At 55.4% G+C, this 21048-nt stretch overlaps 3 protein-coding genes across 6 annotated transcripts; 2 read left to right on the forward strand and 1 right to left on the reverse strand.

Annotated features, from left to right (window-relative positions):
• Positions 1-68: 68 nt before the first annotated feature.
• LOC310888234 (uncharacterized protein) lies at positions 69-3385 on the reverse strand. Of its 3 annotated transcripts, none has more exons than XM_083814795.1 (3): positions 3266-3385; positions 2579-2866; positions 69-2117 (listed from the first exon to the last, which is right to left on the reverse strand). In XM_083814795.1, exon 3 carries the CDS (start codon positions 1659-1661, stop codon positions 795-797), a length of 867 nt encoding a protein of 288 aa, XP_083670921.1. In that variant the 5' UTR covers positions 1662-2117; positions 2579-2866; positions 3266-3385; the 3' UTR covers positions 69-794. The 3 variants fall into 3 exon arrangements, with proteins under 3 accessions (XP_083670921.1, XP_083670922.1, XP_083670920.1); XM_083814796.1 differs by having other exon boundaries at positions 2579-2761; positions 3266-3379; XM_083814794.1 differs by having other exon boundaries at positions 2579-3154; positions 3266-3350.
• Positions 3386-3710: 325 nt separating this feature from the next.
• On the forward strand, positions 3711-11718 carry LOC310888217 (butyrophilin subfamily 1 member A1-like). 2 transcript variants are annotated; one of them, XM_083814763.1, is made up of 10 exons: positions 3711-5816; positions 5919-6054; positions 6461-6808; positions 7507-7788; positions 7918-8022; positions 8882-8902; positions 9014-9034; positions 9152-9172; positions 9331-9363; positions 9541-11718. In XM_083814763.1, the coding sequence occupies exons 2-10, from the start codon at positions 5955-5957 to the stop codon at positions 10167-10169; spliced, it is 1560 nt and encodes a 519-aa protein (XP_083670889.1). In that variant the 5' UTR covers positions 3711-5816; positions 5919-5954; the 3' UTR covers positions 10170-11718. The 2 variants fall into 2 exon arrangements, with proteins under 2 accessions (XP_083670889.1, XP_083670888.1); XM_083814762.1 differs by having other exon boundaries at positions 3711-6054; positions 9541-11716.
• A 1719-nt stretch (positions 11719-13437) lies between these two features.
• LOC310888188 (butyrophilin subfamily 1 member A1-like) lies at positions 13438-20289 on the forward strand (the record flags this gene model as incomplete). The annotated part of the gene is made up of 16 exons (XM_083814638.1): positions 13438-13630; positions 14514-14649; positions 15193-15311; positions 16041-16322; positions 16452-16556; positions 16882-16902; positions 17454-17474; positions 17842-17862; positions 17961-17981; positions 18092-18112; positions 18337-18357; positions 19004-19024; positions 19144-19164; positions 19273-19293; positions 19451-19483; positions 19661-20289. 16 exons carry the CDS (start codon positions 13438-13440, stop codon positions 20287-20289), a joined length of 1686 nt encoding a protein of 561 aa, XP_083670764.1.
• Positions 20290-21048: the final 759 nt, after the last annotated feature.

Below are 21048 nucleotides of genomic sequence, written 5' to 3' on the forward strand. Positions count from 1 at the left end.
CTTCATGAGATGGGCATGCAGGAGCCATGGGGCCACCCCAGCTTCCCCCAACCCTCAGCAATCAATAGCAAACATTCCCAGAAAACCAGTTCCACGTTATTGCACCTCCTTTTAAAGCAAGCATGACAAACAAGCTGACGCTCTTGAGCCAAATTCTTTGGGGTTTATTTTAAACATCGCAGCATTAAAATCAAGAGCAGACACAGTGGAGATACTGGGGAAGGAAATGTGTTTGGAAGACTCTGCATCCAATAGAAGTGGTCTCCAAACCCCATCATCCATCTCCATCCATGTGGGGTCTAACCATCCCAAAAAATCCTCATCCCTTATCCTACTGAGACCCTACCATCCCCAAACCCATCCTCCTTCCTCCCAGCAGGGTCTCATCTCCCAAAATTATATTGTCCTCCATTCCAGTTGAGATCCACCGCCACAAACCCCATCCACCTTCATCCCAGTGGGGTCCCAACATCTCCAAAACCCCATCATCCTCCATTCCACTGGGCTTTTACCATCCCCAAAGCCATCCCAGGGCCGGGAACTGACTGACCACCACTTTCCCTAAGCACTACGAGAAGCTGTGCCATGACCAAGAGCTGCATGCCTGGTCCTCCTCCGTTCACACAAATCATCTTCAGAGGAGTGTTTGGGAGGAACAGTAAAAGTTATTCTCAGAGTTGAAGTCACGAGCAGCAGCGAAACTCAAGTTCTAGGATGGATGGGACGTGGAGGAGCTGCGATGTCGTGGGGATGGAGACCCAAAGGCCCCCAAGAAAGGGCTGGGCCAAACAAACTCACTCACTGTGCAGCTCCTTCCGGAGGTGCATCCGCAGGTGCTTCATGAGGGAAGAGCTGGACATGAAGCACTTGGTGCATTTGGTGCATTTGTAGGGTTTCTCCCCAGTGTGGATCCTCTGGTGGATGATGAGGGTGGAGCTGGCCCGAAAGCTTTTCTCGCAGTAAGAGCATTGGTAGGGCTTCTCACCCGTGTGGATGCGCTGGTGCCTGCGGAGGGTCGTGGTCTCCCGAAAGGCTTTCCCGCAGTCGGAGCAGACGTGGGGCCTGGGCCCCACGTGGCTTTTCTGGTGGAGGAGGAGGGCTGAGGGTACAGTGAAGCCCATTCCGCAGTCAGGACACTGGTAGGGTTTCCCTACCAAGTGCTTTTTCCGGTGTCGGTTGAACGCCGAGCTTTCAAAGAAGTCTTCCCCACAGTCGGAGCAGGGATAAGGGGGCTGTCCCTGGTGGGTCCTGAGATGGGCTACGTAGGCTGAGTTCTTTGCAAAGATTTCCCTGCACTGGGGACATTTATAGGTCCCCTCCTCCAGGTGGCTCTTGCGATGCTTGCTGAGCGACTTGTTGGCCATGAAGCGCTTCCCACACTCGGGGCACTCGTAGGGCCTCTCACCCGTGTGTATGCACCGGTGAATGATGAGGGTTGAGTTGGAAGTGAGTTTTTTCCTGCAGTCTGGACAGACAAAGATCCCATCCTCTGTGTGGCTCTTGCGGTGCTTGCTGAGCGACTTGTTGGCCATGAAGCTCTTCCCACACTCGGGGCACTTGTAGGGCCTCTCGCCGGTGTGTATCCTGTGGTGGATGAGAAGAGCGGAGTTGGAAGTGAGGGTTTTTCCTGCAGTCGGAGCACTGGTACACGTTGCTGTCATGGTGGAGCTTGCAATGCTTCTGGAGAGACCTGCTGGACACAAAGCGCTTCTCGCACTTGGGACACTTGTAGGGTTTCTCCTGGCAGGGGTTTTTCAGGTGGTCTTTGAGGCTGGAGCTGCACACAAAACTTCTCCCACACTTGCAGCACGTGAAGGGTTTCTCCCCCACATGGACCCTCTGGTGCCGGTTGAGGGATGAGCCACGGCTGTAGCTCTTCCCGCACTTCCTGCATGCGTGCTTGTGCTGCCCTAGCTCTATCCTCGATGGGCTCTTGTGTGGATGCTTCCTCCCATTGTGGCTGGAGGAAGCAGGTCTCCGTCCCGAGTGGCTCTTGTGGTGCTCGTAACCCAGGGAGATGCCATCTTTGGGATTCCTCATGGCCTCACCACGCAGCTCCACCCACCCTCCCTCTTCCTCCTGTGAACTGTCCTCCGTTTCACTTGTCAACCCATCACCTGCCAGGACAGAGGGAGAGAAAACAGAAGAACCATGGAAAAGTGTCTGGGAGAAGTGGGAACAAAGACGGAAGAAAGAAGGATAGGATCCCACACATTTTTTCCCTGGAGGAGAACCATAAAAAGGAGGGAATTCACCACCAGCCTCAACGTTCAGGGGAGGGGGCTTGCAGGAAGGAAGGAGAGAAGCATCACCAAGAAGTGCTGTCATGCCTCATCCTACCCAGCCAAGCTGATCCAGAAGCAGCAGCCCACCTCTCTCAGGAGAGTTATTAGGTATTTCTGGATGCCAATGCTCAAAAGGTTCTTACAGCCTTGCACGCCTGCACCCCCTTCTCCCAACTCCACCTGTTTCCAGTATGGGACTGGAGTCCTGTTTGCTGGTGACCTGGAGCGATGCCTGGCATGGGGACGTGTCCCAGTGGGTGTCCCCAGCTCAGGGGGGAAAACAAGCCCCTTACCTGAGTAGGATGAGTTGGAGCTGGAGGAACTTGCCGCATCTCGGCAGCTTTTCCACCGCTTCCTCTTCCTCGCCCACAGCCTCAGGAGGGGTCTCACTGGTTCCTCATCCTCAGAGGTCTCAATGTCAGGGATCCAAGCCTCTTCCCCTTGCTCCAGATGAACGAGCAGCCCAGGGCTGTACGCTGGGAAGACTGCTCAGTTAGACAGCAGTGGACTACTGGGTAGAGCACAGCCACGCATGAAGCCTCGTCACAGGGAACGTGGCTGTGATCTTATACCTGAGCCCTCTGCAAAGCAAAAAGAAAATCCACGTGCCCTGGGCCCTCTGAGGAGGGAAGAGCTGGGTCTTCCCAGAGCAGTATCTACACCCAGACACTCATCTCTCAAGAGATCTCCAGGTGACTCAGAAGGCAGATGCACGTCCCAGGGCATAGGAAGCTTGAACCAGAGGAATCAGCCCCAAGATCACTCCTCAAGAAGACAGAAAAGCCCAACAGCAGGGAGAGTGGATGAGAAATGCAGAAACTGCCCGTCTGAACAGATTCAGGGAGTATGGAGCAGGAGGAAAAGGAAGGCTGGAGAAACAGAGAAAGGAGAACAGGTTGTGACCCAGGCCTGGCAGATGGCCTGGATGCATCTCACCCAAGTGAGCTTCATTTACTTGGAGAAAAATCTGCCACACTCACAAGGTAAGGGGCTGCCTCTTGTTAAAGCAGGGACTTCAACCAGTTGAACGTCTCCTCCAAGAGCAGAACGTTGCAGAAGTGCTACGGGCACACAAAGCAAGAAAGGATGCTCAAGGACAGAGCAGGAGTGGGCAGCACTACACAAAGGCCAGCGAGCTGCATGTCTGAAAGGGTGACTTTTGTCCTCTTATCCACTAATGGGCACCAGTGTCCTCCAAGCCTGAATCATTGCCTTTCGTTATTTCTTAGCTGGAGCAGCTCAGCTTGCCAGAGAAGGGATGGTCTTCACGTCAATACCATCTAGAAAACCAGCAGGAATCTAAGCTAAAAGGTTTAGGATGCTAAAGGTTGGGATGCTACCCAGTCCCACAGTGAAATTGCATTAGAAAAGAACAACAAAGACAATAAAATATCTGGGAAACCTGCAGGATGATGAGCAGCCTAGAAGAGAGGGATCTGGGGGTCGTGGTAGACAGCAAGTTGAATATGAGCCAGCAGTGTGCCCTGGCGGCCAGGAGGGCCAACCGTGTCCTGGGGTGCATCAAGCACGGCATCGCTAGTAGGTCAAGGGAGGTGATTGTCCCGCTCTACTCTGCACTGGTGCGGCCTCACCTCGAGTACTGTGTGCAGTTCTGGGCACCACAGTATAAAAAGGACATGAAACTGTTGGAGAGTGTACAGAGGAGGGCTACGAAGATGGTGAAAGGCCTGGAGGGGAAGACATACGAGGAACGGCTGAGGTCACTGGGCCTGTTCAGCCTGGAGAAGAGGAGGCTGAGGGGAGACCTCATCACAGTCTACAACTTCCTCGTAAGGGGGTGTCGAGAGGCAGGAGACCTTTTCTCCATTAACACCAGTGACAGGACCCGCAGGAACGGGGTTAAGCTGAGGCAGGGGAAATTTAGGCTCGACATCAGGAGGGGGTTCTTCACAGAGACGGTGGTTGCACACTGGAACAGGCTCCCCAGGGAAGTGGTCACTGCACCGAGCCTGTCTGAATTTAAGAAGAGATTGGACTGTGCACTTAGTCACATGGTCTGAACTTTTGGGTAGACCTGTGCGGTATCAAGAGTTGGACTTGATGATCCTTAAGGGTCCCCTCCAACTCAGGATATTCTATGATTCTATGATTCTATGATTTAAGTTTATCTGGGTCATCTGATGACAAAGCAACTCTGTTTCCTTTTTGGTGTTGTTTTGCCCTTAAGATCGGAAGTTCCTAATAAGCACAATAACTTGGGCCCTTCTTTAGAGCCTCAAAATATTGCCTGGATGCAACCCTGCTCCCAAACACCGACTGGATAGCAACCAAGGAACAGCCTAAATCAAGGCTGTACCTGTCATTATTCACCTAGGGATCAACATCCACATGTCACCTTGTGACGAGCAGAACCCCAAACCTTTCCTTGCCCATCCCAGTGCCCTAAATGCTCAACTTGAGTCATCTTGCCATCTTGCTTACTCTTCTCCTGGACCTGCAACTCACGTCTCCTGGCCGGAGGAGCCCATGGACTTCATCACCCAGCAGTCAGGAGAGGGCACTGTGAGCCCAAAGGAGCCTCCCAGACCCATCTAGCAAAACCCAAAATTTCCCCTTTTAACCCAATTCAACACCAGCAGTTTTGCTCAAGCTGCAAACCGTATTTGGTTTGGGGTGTTTGAACCAACCACAAGGATTTTGGCCCCTATAGTCTCCCCCTGTAGGAGCAAATCCCACACTAATTCAGCATTTGCTGGGAGTTTATCATTCCTGCTCTCACGGTCCTGCAGCTCAGGGCAACTGGGGTCCCAGAGCCCATTGTCAGTGTTGAAGACAAAGGCAAAGAAAGCGTTAAACATGTCCCTGTTTGTGAGGAGACCATCCCCATCAAGTAAAGGACCAATGTTTTCTCCAGTTCTACTCTTGCTGTTTAGATATTTTATAAAACTCATTTTTATTTCCCCCCACAGTTCTGTCAAGCTTCAACTCAAATTGAGCTTTAGCCATATGAATTCACCCTGATAAGGACTAGGGCAGCAGATCCAGAGGCATTGCATAGTTCCTTAAAGAACAGTTCATCCATGTCATCATCCTGGCTGCATGCAGAAACTGTCCCTCCTGTCCTTGGAAGCCATATCCACACCAAAGTCTATACCCTGCTGCAGCAGAGCTTGACTTGCCAGAGGGCAAATGGTCTGCCCATTTCTTCCTCCTCTGGGATGGGCAGAGCTGGGAGTGGGTCTGGCTCTTTGCCTGCACCACCCTGGGGAAAAGGTGGCAGTGCGATGCTCGGCAACCAGCTGTGCCTCTTTCCCTGCAGCCTCCGATGTCGCTCTGCTCTGCAGCCTCTTGCACCCATCCCCCAAGGGTCAGAGCTCCTCCCAGAGGGTTATTGAGGGCAGGAACTGGGCAAAGGTTGGCGAAGTCACGTGTAGCCTTCTGCTTCCTGCGGCTCGTCTGGGTGCTGTGCGGGACCTCTCTCTCAGTGGGGCTCCCTTGGAGAAGAATCCCTAGGGACTGCCTGCTGTTACCCCAGCCCATGATAAGCGCAGGCTCTGTGTCCTGTCCAAGGTACTGCTGGCTGCGGATCCTTTTGCCCGGGCCCAAGGGGACTCCTTCCCCATCCGCCTGCGGTGCCTGCAGCCCCTCGGTCTCCTCACTCTTCTGCCCCAGCTTCTGCCCCCAGCTCCTGCTCCTGCTGCAGCACAGATGGGGCTCCCCTGGGGCTGCGGCCGCCCCAGCCTCACCGGCCATGCCAGGGGCCTCCTGACTTCCCTCGTCACTCTGCTCCTCCTCCGGCTGGGCTCAGGTAGGATCCTGCAGGGCTGCTGGGGGCTCTCCCCCCTGTGCATGCAGACTTTCTGCCATAGGGCACGGGAGCGGCCGTGGGGCAGGGGGACCCGAGCCCACAGCTTGGCCCCGGCTGGGTTTCACTTTCACTTTGGTTCTTTCACGCAATACGGGCGCTGCCTTGACTGCCCTTTCTGGCTCTTTGTCATATGCCCGAATGCTGCAGAGAGGGCTCCCACTCCCAGCACACCTCCTTCTCCTGCACGTCCTCCCTCTCCCTCTCCCATTTCCCCGGTGGTTTCCCATGGGACACGGGAGACACAGCACGCACCAACTCACGCACAGCTCGCCCTTTGTCACTCACTGCCCTTAAATTTATGACGGCAAAATGTCACCTCCTCTCTGTGCCCTCCTCCATTGCCCAGCCCAGCTCAGAGTGGAGGGACCAGGCCAGCCTCTAACTGCCACCGTGGGGCAGGATGTCGTGCTGCCCTGCCACTTGTCCCCTCGCCGGGATGCTCGCACCTTGGAGGTCAGGTGGATCCGGGATGATATCTCTGAGACAGTGCACCACTACCGCAATGGAGAGGACCTGTACAGGGAGCAAATGGAGGCATATGCTGGGAGGACAGAGTTGGCCAGAGATGGTCTCTCTGCTGGAAGCCTGGACTTGCGAATCATGGGGCTGAGACCCTCTGATGATGGCCAGTACGTCTGCACTGTGGAAGATGCTGGTGATTATGGAGAAGCTATTGTGGAGCTGGAGGTGTCAGGTTAGTGGCTGGGGTGATGCTGCCAAGGGATGCTGCAGGTGTCCCTAGGTTTGTGTGTCCCACCCAGGCCCCTGTTCCATCCTCATGGCCATTGATGAGGCCTTTCAAAGACTTGAGTCTGATGGCGCTTTTCCTCCTCTGTCTGTGAGCGCTTGTCCAGGAAGGAGCACACCTGTGCCCTTGCAGGCTCTTTATTGAGAAAGAGCTGAATGGATGCGATGGTTTTATTTAGTCTCTTTGAACTCCATTCCCATGATGTTCTGAGGGCACTGGGCACAGGCTGCTGAGCAGCTCCTTCAGCTATGCCAACAAGGGGACCAAACACAGTGCCTGGAGCAGGGAAGAGACCTCTGAGCAGCTGGACCTTTTGTGCTGGGGGAGACCTGAGATGTTGTCTGGAAGTCGTGGGGCTTCATGAATCAGCATGGCTCAGTGCAGAGATGTTGCCTGGAGGTGCTGAAGCTTGGCATCTGGGTTCTCTGGACGATTTGGGTTCACTGGCATTGTGCAGCCCTGCTCTCTGGTTCGACCACCAGCCGGTTGATTTGGGGGTGAGGGTAGGTGCGTGGAGTGCCCAGTCTGAGACCCCCCGGGGCTGTGGCTGGTCTGGGCAGTGTCTGGCATGGGAGCAGATGGGGTCTTTGCCTTGAAATGAATCCCTCCCCAAGTCAAGCCTCAGCTGCAGCCTCTTCCCCCAGCCACAGGCGCTGACCCCCACCTCTCCCTGGGGGGCTACGAGGCCGGAGGCGTCCGGGTGCTGTGTCGATCGGCCGGCTGGTACCCGCTGCCGCAGCTACTGTGGAGGGATGCTCGTGGGCAGCATCTGCCCTCGGTCTCCCAGACACATTCCCAGGACCAGGAGGGGCTCTATGAAATCGAAGGCACCATCATCATGACCAGGAGCGTGGAGGGGCCCTTGTCCTGTGTGGTCAGGAGCAGCCGCCTCCAGCAGGAGCGGGAATCGTCCCTGAACATCGCAGGTACAAATAGCGCAGCCAGGGTGAGGTGTTCCTGGCCCCTGCACTTGTCCTGAGCTGGGAGAAGTCTGGGTCCTGCTTTTCCACCCACGGGCATGGAAACAGAGCCCTCTTCCTGGTGCCTTTTCTCAGCTCCCTTCTTCCACAACGCCCAGCCCTGGATGGTGGCTCTGGCTCTGGTCCTCGTGCTTTTGGCTGTGTCCATTGGCCTCGGTGTTTATCTCTTTCGAAAGAAAGGTAAGCTTGCAGCGCAGGGATGGAGCGGAGGGAGGTGTTCTGCAGGGACCCGCGTGGGTCTGGAGCGGGGCTGAGCCCTGGCCCAGGGAGGTGCGTAGGAGGAGGAAGGGAATGTTCTCCTGGGGATCCCAAAGGCCTTAGGATCCTCTTGGGCCTCAGTGGCACAGAGCTGAGAGCTGGGTGAGTCCTTGCAGTCCCTGCCCCCAGCCCCTGGGGAAGTGGTGTCCCTGCGGGAGGGACTGGGCTGGGTGGGCTGTGGGGGCTTGTGTGCTGGTGGCTCGGGGGTGCTGGAGGAGCAGCTGGAGCCTGACGGGGGAGTGGGGAGTGCTGGGGCTGGGGCTGCCCTGGGCACGGGACACGGCCGGGATGGCTGAAAGGAACGGGGATCAAGGTGGGGACGGGGAGCGAGCTGTGGGGCTGCCCCGCTCTGCACTGACGCTTCTGGGACAGGGACGTCCTCCACCCGTCCCTATTCCCTTCCACTTGCGTTTTGGTGGCACGGTGCAGAGAGCTGCACAAGTGTCTGTCATTACTGTTCCATGTGCACAAGCCTTGCTCAAAGCTGGGTCTTGCTGCCTGTTAGTCTGGTCCTTCTGAGTGCCTGAGCAAGGTGCTCAGTTTCCATTCTACCCATCCCCATTCACTTCCATTGGTATTTTTGTTGCACCTTGTTGAAAGCTGCAAAGTTGTCACTAACAAGCTTTTTCCATAAATTTGTGCTTTGCTGACTATTAGTCTTTTCTCTGTTTGAGAGGAAGGCAGTGTTTTCTCACTCCAGAGGGAACAGGAATTTGGGTTTTTGCAAGGGATGACAAGTTGCTCCCTCTGACCATTAATTCCTTTTTCTTTTGTTTTCCAGAGAAACAAGCTGTAGACCTGGGTAAGTCTCACTCTCAAAACAGAAAAAAAAATACAGAAAATGTCATAGCAAGAGCTATGGGGTCAGAAACTATGCCCTCTGATCATGTTTTCCTTTTCTCTTTCTTTGCAGCGAACGAACGTGCAACGCTTGGTGAGTCTCTCTCCCTAACTAAGGGAAAGTGGTGTCTTCCACCTGCCCAGCTGAAAGCAGCCATGGGCTGAGCAGCTCTTCCCTCTCATCAGGCATTTATTTTGCTTTCCTTTTCAGAGAAACAAGCTGCAGAGCTGGGTGAGTGTCCCCATGCTTGGGCCCCAGGGCAACACCAAGGCAATGTGCAGGGGAGGGTGGGCAGCTGGGACAGAGCAACCCAGGGCTGGACCCTCACCCTGCCCACACCCACTGGGCAGCGGCCATGGGCTGTGACCAGCTCTCCCCTCTCATTCCAGCATGGAGAAAGTTTCTGCTGCCTCAAAATACAGGTAGGTGTTCACTCGTTTGCCCTCTGCAGTGCTTCTCCTGCCCTTGCAGGGGCATGTTCAGGAGCCAAGAGGTGCCCCATCTCCTGCCCCGTGGGGCAGCTCCTGGCCCCGAGCTGGGGAAAGCCTGCCCAGGGCTGAGCTCTGTCCCTGATGGCCTGGCTCCTTCTGTCCCTGCAGTGAAGGTGACCCTGGATCCGGACACGGCTCATCCCCAGCTCATCCTGTCAGAGGACAACAGGAGAGTAAGATTTCAAAGTGAACAGCAGCAGTTACCCTACAGCTTAGACAGATTTTACAGTTGGTGCTGCGTGCTGGGCCATGAGGAGTTCGAAGAGGGGAGGCACTGCTGGTTGGTGGAGGTGGAGGGCAAGCTGGAAAAGTATTCTTGGTGGGGTGTGGGGGTGGCCTGGGCTTCTGTGACCAAGAATGGGTTTTACAAAATGACTCCTGAAGAAGGGATCTGGGCTGTGCGGTACCAACAAGGGCAACTGAAATCTCTGACATTACCTCGCACCCCCTTGTCCCTGTCCCCTGTCCCCACAAGGATCTGGGTCTGTCTGGACTGTACCCAGCAGCAGGTGTCTTTTATCAACGCTGACAACGGGGTCGAGATCTTCACTTTCACAGCAGCCTCCTTCAATGGGGAGAGCATCCGCCCCTGGTTTCTGTTGTGGACACAGGGAATTCAGCTGTGCCTGAGGGACAGCACCCCCCAGACCCTGTCCCCAGCCCTGGGGGGCTCCTGCCCTTCTCCACCCACTCCTGCATCACCTCTCCTTGATCCTGCAGCAGCAGCACAGGAATGAGGGGCAGTGGGGCCAGGGGCTGCCCCATGTTCCTCCCTGCTGCTGGAGGAGGGCTGGGATGCTGCAAGCAGGGGCCAGGCCCCTTACAGCCCCCGGGCTCTGCCCTGCACAGGGCTCCTGTGCTGGGGCACAAGCCCTGCTGGCACCCATGGGTCTCAGCTTGCCTCTGAGCCCCAGTGGGCAGCACAGGGGCTGCAGCAGCTCTCCACGCTCCTCTCCCCTCTGCTTGCACAGCTTGCAGACCCCAGTGCAAGGGATGTGGTCACCGCATGCTGCCAGCCATTGCAGGCCACCTTTGCCTCCTAGTTTGGGGCTGATCTTTGCTCTGTGCCTGGTGCTGAGCATGAGCAGCCTGTGGGGGCTCTTTGTTCCCTCCTCTGGAGCACACCAAGGCGCAGCAGCAGCAGGACTGTGGCAAATAAAGTTTTGCACAGGAAGATGGAGTCTGGCAGTGGCATTTCCTGGGTGCTTTCTGTCCTCAGGCTTTGCTGCCTGGGAAGGCGTCTTGCAGCAGACCATCTCCTCGGTGTTTGTCATGGGAGTCAGAGCCAGGAGGAACCTAAGGTCCAGCTGCCCCCGGTTCCCCAGCTGATGCCTGGGACCCACTTGTCCCAGCTGCGTCATTGCCCTACCCTGGGGCCACCCAAAGAGCTTCCAGCCTCCCATTACACAGGCTCTGCAGAGGCTGTGCTCACAGGGGGGCATCACCAGCTCTTGGAAGTCCTCCAGGCAGAGGCAGCAGGTGGTCTCAGCCTTCAGCCATAGATCACAGAATCATTCAAGTTGGAAAAAACCTCTAAGGTCATCACTGCTATGCCACTGTTGTGCCTGCAAAATCCCTTCCAAATATGCAAGGATAGTATCATTTTCCACTGCAAAAACACCTTCTACTGCAAAAACACATCTTTGTTTCGCACATCTGGTCCAACCACCTCTCTGCCAACAATATCACCCACTAAACCGTGTCCCTAAGCACCACGTCCAACCTTTCCTTAAACACCCCCAGGGACAGTGACTCCACCACCCCCCAGGACAACCTGTTCCAATGCCTAACCATTCTTTCTGAGAAGAAATTTCTCCACTCCTGGCTCACGTCTCCTTGGTCCTGCAGGAGCAGGGCAAGAATGAGGGGCAGTGGGGCCAGAGGCTGCCCCGCACACCTCCCTGCACCCCGAGACCTGCGGCAGCTGGTGGGGGGCACTCAGACTTCAGGCACGCCTTTGCTTCATGTTTGCAAACCCCATTTGTGGGTTCCAGTTTTCCATTCCTAACTCCATTTATGAATTTGGCTTTGTGAGTGAAAGCACGAATTATTTAGCATGGATTTAGATGTAAAAGAATTATTAATACTCCTTGTAATTAAATAAATCAACTTCTGAACATGGAAATTCCAAGTGTGGGAATATTTTAAATCACTACAAAGGAAGCCGAGGCGATCGCCTCCGGGGCAGATGGGTCCTGCAGCGGAGTGGGGGATTGAGACATGCAGGGGTTTCCCTTCATCGAGGCTATTCGAGGCAGCCGAGGGAGCTGCTAGGACTCAGCAGCCCTCGCGAGGCCAGCTGATGAGGCATGGGCAGATCCAGAAGCCCCCTCTCTGTCGTACAAAGGCAGCCTCTTGGGGAGAGCGAGAGTCCAGGAGCGCGGTGAACGGAGCATGGCGCGTAGGTCAGGGCATGGCGTGGCAGTGCTTGCAGGCAGGGCGAGCAGGGAGGTCGAGCAGGGTCGGTCATATCTCTGTTCTGGGAAGGACCTTCTACTGAAGAAATGGTGTCCACTCGCCAAGTCTGCCGGTCTGCAGCTGAAACCCAAATGGGGGGGCTGCAACCTCCCTGGGTAGATGCCTCCCACAAACAGACCTCCTGAGGATGGGAAGAGCAGCCCAGACCCTCACTTCCAGGGAGCTCCAGTGTCTGGAGGTCTCCTTAGTGCCTGAAGGCAGAGGTGGATGTCATGGGTGCAAGTGTGCCCACAGCTGGGTGAGCTCTTCAAACAGGTGGCTCAGCTACGAGAGGAGCTCACCAGGCAGCATAGCATTCGGGAATCTGAGCAGAAGACTGATAAATGGTATTATGCGCTGACACGGGCCGAGCAACAGCCCTGCCTTAAGTCCAGGCAAGGGGTAGGGAGACAAGCGTGCAGCCCAAAACAAGCACATTTGAAGAATCGCAGGAAAAGGAGAGTGGACCCTCATCTCTGATCGGAACTGGAGGAGAGTCTCCCACCTGCCCCTGAAGTGCCGCTATGCAACAGATACGAGGTTCTAAGGCAGGAGAGAGGAGACTCTGGGAGAATTAGTAAAGACCTCAGAAAGATCTACCACAGGGAACTCGAAAAGGTCGACCACACAAAGTTGGCTCAGTCTCCCATCTGCATCAAAAGCAGTGCCACAAAGAAGGCACGAAGGGTCTTAGTCACTGGAGACTCCTCTCCGAGAGGCACCGAGGCTCCCATTTGCCATCCGGACAATCTCTCCAGAGAGGTTTTGCTGCCTGCCTGGGGCCCCTATTCACCATATTACAAAGAGGCTACGGAGTCTGGTGGGTCCCAAAGACTACCACCCCTTCCTGCTTTTTCAAGTAGGATCAGACGAAGCTGTAACAAGGAAATGCCGAAATATCAAAAAGGATTTTATGTCCCTTGGAAAGATGTTGAAGGGATCGGGAGTGCAAGCAGTGTTCTCCTCTGTCCTCCCAGTTTGTGAGTGGCACCCAGGAAGAAGGAGACGAACAGGCCAAGTGAATGATTGGCTGAGGGGCTGGTGTCATGCCCAAGGTTTTGGGTTCTGTGACATTGGACATGCTTTTGAGGGACCAGGCATGCTGACGTCAGATGGGGTGCAGCTGTCCAGGTGGAGCAAGAGTCTTCTGGGCAGTAAGCTGGCTGGGCTTATCAGGAGGGCTTTGAACTCGAGGCAGTGGGGAAAGGGGATGCACCTCTGAGTGAAGAAAGCATAGCTGAGAACACCATCACTCTAAGGAATGGCAGGGAAACACTTGTGACCTGTCCCAATACAACAGGAAGGGTTCTAGAAATGCAATGCGACCAACAGCCCAGCTGAAATGCCTCTACACCAATGTCCGCAGCATGGGAAACAAGCAAGAGGAATTGGAAACCATGGTGAAATTAGACAAATATGACCTGATTGCTATCACAGAAACGTAGTTCTACTGGGGTCTACTACAGGCTGCCTGATCAAGGGGAGCCTGTGGATGAGGCCTTCTTGCTTCAACTACAAGAAGCATCGTGCTCGCACGCTCTCATCCTGATGGGGGACTTCAACCACCTGGATGTCTGCTGGGAAAACTACACAATAAGCTTTAAGCAATCCAGGAGATTCCTAGAGTGCGTTGAGGATAGCTTCCTGGTCCGGATACTAGAGAAACCAACCCGAGGAGAAGCGTTACTTGACCTGGTGCTCACCAACACAGAAGAGCTCATTAAAGAGGTCAAGATTGGAGGCAATCTGGGCTGCAGTGACCATGCCATGGATGAGTTTGTGATCTCAAGGAATATGGGCCTGGCAAAGAGCAAAGGCAGGACCTTGAACTTCCAAAGAGCAAACTTCAAGCTATTTAAAGACCTAGTGGATGAGATCCCCTGGAACACCATCCTTAGGAACAAAGGAGCTGAGGAGAGCTGGAGGCTCTTTAGGGATGTTCTCCTTAGAGCGCAAGAACTCTCCATCCCCCTGCGTAAAAAGGCGGGCAGGGAGGGCAGACAACTGAGATGGCTGAGTAAGGACCACGCAGGATCAGGATCGGGAAGGACGGCATCCCATGGGAGGAACTCCATGTGGAGCAGGAGGAGAGTGACTTGAGAAGGAGCAGTGGAGTTGAAGTGTCAGGGAATGACTGCAGTCCCTATTCCCCAGACAGTGAGCTCAGTCAGTGGCATTCCCTGGTGGTCTGGAGAGGCCCCTGATGGGGACAAGCCCCTCATGCTTGCTGAAGGCCCTGGGCAGGGCACCCAGCTGCAATGGGATGGTGGTGCCAGCCCTGCAGAGCTCAACAGACACTTGCTCCCAATGCCCCAGGGGCAAAGTTGCTCCCAGAGGGTTATTGCAGGCAGGAACTGGGCAAAGGTTGGGGAAGATGGGCGTAGACTTGTACTTTCTGCAGCTCTGCTGGGTGCCGTGAGGGACCTCTCTGTCGGTGGGACTCCCTTGGAGAAGAACCCCTGGGGACCGCCTGCTGTTTCCCCACACCCTGTGATAAGCGCAGGCTCTGTGCCCTGCCCAAGGCGCTGCTGGCTGTGGCTCCTTGTGCCCAGGCCCAAGGGGACTCCTTTGGCATCCGCCTGCAGTGCCTGCAGCCCCTCAGTCCCCTCTCTCTTCTGCTCCAGCTTCTGTCCCCAGCTCCTGCTCCCGCTGCAGCACAGATGGGGCTCCCCTGGGGCTGCGGCTGCCCCAGCCTCACCGGCCATGCCTGGGGCCTCCTGACTTCCCTTGTCACTCTGCTCCTCCTCCGGCTGGGCTCAGGTAGGATCCTGTGGGGCTGCTGGGGGCTCTCCCCCTGGGCCTGGCAGACGTGCTGGCATGGGGCAGGGGAGTGACCATGGGACAGGTGGGGACCTGAGCCCACAGCTCGGCCCTGGCTGGGTTTCACTTTCTCTTTGGTTCTTTCACGCAATATGGGTTCTGACTTCTCTGCCCTTTCTGGCTCTTCTTCACCTGCCTGAATGCTGCAGAGAGGGCTCCCACTCCCAGCACACCTCCTTCTCCTGCACGTCCTCCCTCTCCCATTTCCCCGGTGGTTTCCCATGGGGCACGGGGGATGCAGCACGCACCAACTCTCGCACAGCTCGCCCTTTGTCACTCACTGCCCCTAAATTTACGATGACAAAATCTCACCACCTCTCTGTGCCCTTCTCCATTACCCAGCCCAGCTCAGAGTGGAGGGACCAGGCCACCCCATCACAGCCACCGTGGGGCAGGATGTCGTGCTGCCCTGCCACTTGTCCCCTCGCCGGGATGCTCGCAGCTTGGATGTCAGGTGGATCCGGGATGAGTTCTCTGAGACAGTGCACCACTACCGCAATGGAGAGGACCTGTACGGGGAGCAGATGGGGGCATATGCTGGGAGGACAGAGTTGTCCAGAGATGGTCTCTCTGCTGGAAGCCTGGACTTGAGAATCACCAGGGTGAGACAATCGGATGATGGCCAGTACGTCTGCACTGTGAAAAATGCTGATGCTTATGACGAAACAATGGTGGAGCTGGTGGTGTCAGGTTAGTGGCTGAGGTAATACACCAGGAATTCCAGGGGAGAATTTATGTGTCTTTCTCTTGTCTCAGCTATCGAACACCATGGAACACGGACATGGAACTGGAGGAAGTATTTGGGAAGAGAGATCTATAGATAGGATATAGTTGTTAGTTTTCAATGGTGTCTGTGCAGACCATCCCCATGATGCTTTAAGGGCACTGGGTACAGGCTGCTGAGCAGTTCCTTCAGCTGTGCCAATGATGGCACCAAAAACAGCGCCTGGAGGAGAGGAGAGACCTCTGAGCAGATGGACCTCTCCTTGGTTTTGCTTTTTGTGCTGGGGGAGACCTGAGACATTGTCTGGAAGTCTCGGGGCTTCTTGAACCAGCACAACTTGGTGCAGAGATGCTGCCTGGAGGTGCTGAAGCTCGGCACCTGGGTTTTATGGGTGATTTGGGGTCACTGGCGTTGTGCAGCCCTGCTCTCTGGTTCCAGCACCAGCTGGGATCTTTTGGGATGAGGGTGGGTGCGTGGATCACCCAGTCTGAGAGCCCCTGAGGCCATGGCAGGGTTGGGCTTTGTCTGGCATGGGAGCAGATGAGGTCTTTGCCTTGGAACTGAATCCCTCCCCAAGTCAAGTCCCAGATCCGGGCTCTTCCCCCAGCCACAGGCGCTGACCCCCACCTCTCCCTGGGGGGCTACGAGGCCGGAGGCGTCCGGGTGCTGTGTCGATCGGCCGGCTGGTACCCGCTGCCGCAGCTGCTGTGGAGGGATGCTCGCGGGCAGCATCTGCCCTCGGTCTCCCAGACACATTCCCAGGACCAGGAGGGGCTCTTTGAAATCGAAGGCGCCGTCATCGTGACCGGGAGCGAGGAGGGGCCCCTGTCCTGCGTGGTCAGGAGCAGCCGCCTCCAGCAGGAGTGGAAATTTTCCCTGCACATCGCAGGTACAAATAGCACAGCGAGGGGGAGGTGTTCCTGGCCCCTGCACTTGTCGTGAACCGGGAGAAGTCTGGGTCTTGCTTTTCCGCCCGCGGGCATGGAAACGCAGCCCTTTTCCTGCTGCCTTTTCTCAGCTCCCTTCTTCCACAACGCCCAGCCCTTCATAGTGGCTCTGGCTCTGGTCCTCGTGCTTTTGGCTGTGTCCATTGGCCTCGGTGTTTATCTCTTTCTAAAGAAAGGTAAGCTGGCAGCGCAGGGATGGAGCGGAGGGAGGTGTTCTGCAGGGACCTGCGTGGGTCTGGAGCGGGGCTGAGCCCTGGCCCAGGGAGGTGCGTAGGAGGAGGAAGGGAATGTTCTCCTGGGGATCCCAAAGGCCTTAGGATCCTCTTGGGCCTCTGCCTTGGGCAACGAAGGCAGGGGAGAAGGCAAGGGGCCTTGGGTGGGAGGCCAGGGAGCATGGCTGCAGCGTGGGGCTGGTGGGAAGGCCCAGACCCCCTGCAGATGTTCCCACCGAGCAACCAAGCTGCTCTGCTGACCTCCTGTTCCTCCGCCTTTGCTTTTCAGTGGCACAGAGCCGAGAGCTGGGTGAGTCCTTGCAGTCCCTGCCCCCAGCCCCTGGGGAAGTGGTGTCCCTGCGGGAGGGACTGGGCTGGGTGGGCTGTGGGGGCTTGTGTGCTGGTGGCTCGGGGGTGCTGGAGGAGCAGCTGGAGCCTGACGGGGGAGTGGGGAGTGCTGGGGCTGGGGCTGCCCTGGGCACGGGACACGGCCGGGATGGCTGAAAGGAACGGGGATCAAGGTGGGGACGGGGAGCGAGCTGCAGGGCTGCCCCACTCTGCACTGATGCTTCTGGGACAGGGACATCCTCCACCCGTCCCCATTCCCTTCCACTTGTGTTTTGGTGGCACTTTGTAGAGAGCTGCACAAGTGTCTGTCCTTACTGCTCCACGTGCATGAGCCTTGCTCAAACGTGGTTCTTGCTCCCTGTTTGTCTGGTCCCTCCGAGTCTGGGTGCAAGTTGGTCATTTCCCAATTTAAAGCCTTTGTGGTCTTCAAATGGGATCAGCCATCAGGAAAAAAGCAGCAACCTCTGGTCATGCATGTTTGTTTCTTTTTTTTTTTTTTTTTGCCTTTTCCAGTGAATAGAGATGCAAAGCTGGGTAAGTCTCCCTTCATAAAACCAAAGATTTTGTTTCTTGCCATGATAGCAGTGAAGGGTTGAGAAGTTGTCCCCTCTCACCATGCTTTGTTCTACTCTTCCTTTTCCAGCACAAGAAACTGAACAGCTTCGTGAGTGTTCCTCTCCTATCGAAATGCATTTGGGGTCTAGTCATGAGATGATTTTTCCTCCCTGATCATGTATTATTTTTGCTTTTTTGTTTTCCTTTTCAGTAAAAAAAGACGCAAAGCTGGGTAAGTCTCCTTCCCCAAAGAGAAAGCATTTGGTGTCTTCCCAGAGGAGTAGCCATGGGATGAGGAGATGCCCCCTCTGACCATACATTACTTTTCTCTCTTTTTCTTTTACAGAGGAACAAGCTGCAGAGATCGGTGAGTCTCCATCCCCAAACCCAAAGAATTTGGGGTCCAGACATGGGATGAGAATTTTTCCCCTCTGATCATGGATTCCTTATGCTTTTCTTTCCCAGAGGAAAAAGATGCAAGATTGGGTGAGTCTCCCACCCTAATGCGAACGAATTGAGGTCCTTGGCTTTGCAGCAGCCGTTTAATGAGAATCTGTCCTTCCTCCTCATGCGCTGCTTTTCTCTTTCTTTTCCAGCGGAACTTGCTGCCAAAGTGGGTGAGTGTCCCTGAGCTTGGGCACGGTGCAGAGAGCTGCACAAGTGTCTGTCCTTACTGTTCCACTTACAAGAGCATTGTACAAAGATGGGCCAGAATGACTATTTGTCTGGTCCCACCTGGGAGCAATGCAGTATTTTCCCAGTCATGGGCTGCATTCACGGTCTACCATGGGCTGAGCAACATTCCCCTCTGATCATGCATTACTTTTGCTTTCCTTTTCAGAGGAACAAGCTGCAGAGCTGGGTGAGTGTCCCTGTGCTTGGGCCCCAGGGAACACCAAGGTGATGTGCAGGGGAGGGTGGGCAGCTGGGACAGAGCAGCCCAGGGCTGACCCCTCACCCTGACGGGGGAGTGGGGAGTGCTGGGGCTGGGGCTGCCCTGGGCACGGGACATGGCCGGGATGGCTGAAAGGAACGGGGATCAAGGAGGGGACGGGGAGTGAGCTGTGGGGCTGCCCCGCTCTGCACTGATGCTTCTGGGACAAGGATGTCCTCCACCCGTCCGCATTCACTTCCCCTTGCGTTTTGGTGGCATGATGCAGGGAGCTGCACAAGTGTCTGTCCTTACTGTTCCATGTGCACGAGCCTTGCTCAAAGCTGGGTCTTGCTGTTAGTCTGGTCCTTCTGAATCCCTGAGCAAGGTGGTTTGTTCCCATTCTACCCATCCCCATTCACTTCCATCAGTATTTTGGTTGCACGGTGTTGAAAGCTGCACACTCTTCACTAGCAAGCTTTTTCCACAAAATTGTGCTTTGCTGACTATTAGTCTTTTCTCTGTTTGAGAGCAAGGCAGTGTTTTCTCACTCCAGAGAGAACAGGAATTTGGGTTTTTGCAAGGGATGACAAGTTGCTCCCTCTGACCATTAATTCCTTTTCCTTTTGTTTTCCAGAGAAACAAGCTGCAGAGCTGGGTAAGTCTCACTCTCCAAACAGAATAAATAAAGAAATAAATAAAAGAAGTCATAGTGAGAGCTATGGGATCAGAAACTATGCCCTCTGATCATGTTTTCCTTTTCTCTTTCTTTTGCAGAGAACGAACGTGCAATGCTTGGTGAGTCTCCCTCCCTAACTAAGGGAAATTGGGGTCTTCCCATGAAAGCAGCCATGGGCTGAGCAGCGCTTCCCTCTCATCAGGCATTTATTTTGCTTTCCTTTTCAGGGAAACAATCTGCAGAGCTGGGTGAGTGTCCCTGCACTGGGGCCCCAGGGCAACACCAAGGCAATGTGCAGGGGAGGGTGGGCAGCTAGGACAGAGCAGCCCAGGGCTGGACCCTCACCCTGCTACAGCCACAGGGCACCGGCCATGGGCTGTGACCAGCTCTCCCCTCTCCTTCTAGCATGGAGAAAGTTTCTGATGTTTCATAATAGAGGTAGGTGTGCACTGGGTTGCCCTCTGCAGTGCTTCTCCTGCCCTTGCTGGGGCATGTTCAGGAGCCAAGAGGTGCCCCATCTCGTGCCCCGTGGGGCAGCTCCTGGCCCCGAGCTGGGGAAAGCCTGCCCAGGGCTGAGCTCTGCCCCTGATGGCCTGGCTCCTTCTGTCCCTGCAGTGAAGGTGACCCTGGATCCGCACACGGCTCATCCCCAGCTTTTTCTGTCAGAAGACAAAACAAGTGTGAGTTTGGAACGCACATGGCAAGCGGTGCCCAACAACCCAGAGAGATTTGACTGTTGTTGTTGCGTGCTGGGCCTTGAGAGGTTCAGAGAGGGGAAACACTGCTGGAAGGTGGAGTTGAGAGGGGAGTTGGAAAAAGATTCAAATTTGGCTTTGGGGGTGTCCAGGGCATCTGTGAAGAGGAAGGGGGGAATCAACATGAGCCCTGAAGAAGGGATTTGGGCGCTGCAGTACGATGAAGGACAGCTCATGACTCTCACATCTGTTCCCGAACGCTTGTCTGTGTCCCCTGTTCCAATGAGGATCTGGGTCTGTCTGGACTATTCAGCACAGCAAGTGTCTTTTATCAACGCTGACAATGGGGAAGAAATCCACACTTTCACAGCAGCTTCCTTCAATGGGGAGGTCATGCGCCCCTGGTTCTGGCTGTGGACAAGCAGCGTCCAGCTGTGCCTGAGGGGCAGCACCCCCCAGACCCTGTCCCCAGACCTGGAGGGCTCCTGCCTTTCTCCAGCCACTCCTGGCTCACGTCTTCTTGATCCTGCAGGAGCAGCACAGGAATGACGGGCAGTGGGGCCAGGGGCTGCCCCGTGTTCCTCCCTGCATGCTGAGACCTGCGGCAGCTGGTGGGGGGCACTCAGACTTCAGGCACGCCTTTGCTTCATGTTTGTGAAGCCCATTTGGGGGCTCCAGTTTTCCATTCTTAACTCAGTTGATGAATTTGGCTTTGTGTGTGAAAGCACGAATTATTTAGCATGGATTTAGATGTAAGAGAATTAGTAATACTCCTTGTAATTAAATGTATTAAATGTTGAACGCGGAAATTCTGTGTGGGATTATTTTAAATCACTATGAAGAAAGCTGCTTACTCCAAAAAAAATGGGAAACTTGACCTGGCATGGCAAAGCAACCCAATGGGAGCTGGATTTGAGCCAGAGCAGGGCTGCTGCTGGGGGCAGCGAGGATCCTCTGGTGGCTGGATGCTTCAGGAACTGGGTGGTCCGGGCTTGGACACTTCAGAACTGGGATGCTCCGGGACTGGGATCCTCCGGGACCTGGATGCTTTGTGGGTTGGATGCTTCCGAACTGGGATCCTCCGGGATCGGGATCCTCCGGGACCGGGATGCTCCAGGACCGGTTTGCTCCGGGACCAGGATGCTCCGTGGGTTGGATGCTCCGGGGGGGCCCGACGGGGGGCAGGATGCTGCGGGATCCGGCCCGGGAAGAGGCGGGGGACGCACAGGAAGGGGTTGGGGTTGCAGGAACCGAGAACAAAGCCGAGTCCGGGGAGCTCCGGTGCTCGGAGCCGGCTCCGGTGCTGCC

This window comes from Anser anser, assembly GCF_964211835.1.
Source record: "Anser anser genome assembly, chromosome: 31".
Taxonomy (NCBI): Eukaryota; Metazoa; Chordata; class Aves; order Anseriformes; family Anatidae; genus Anser; species Anser anser.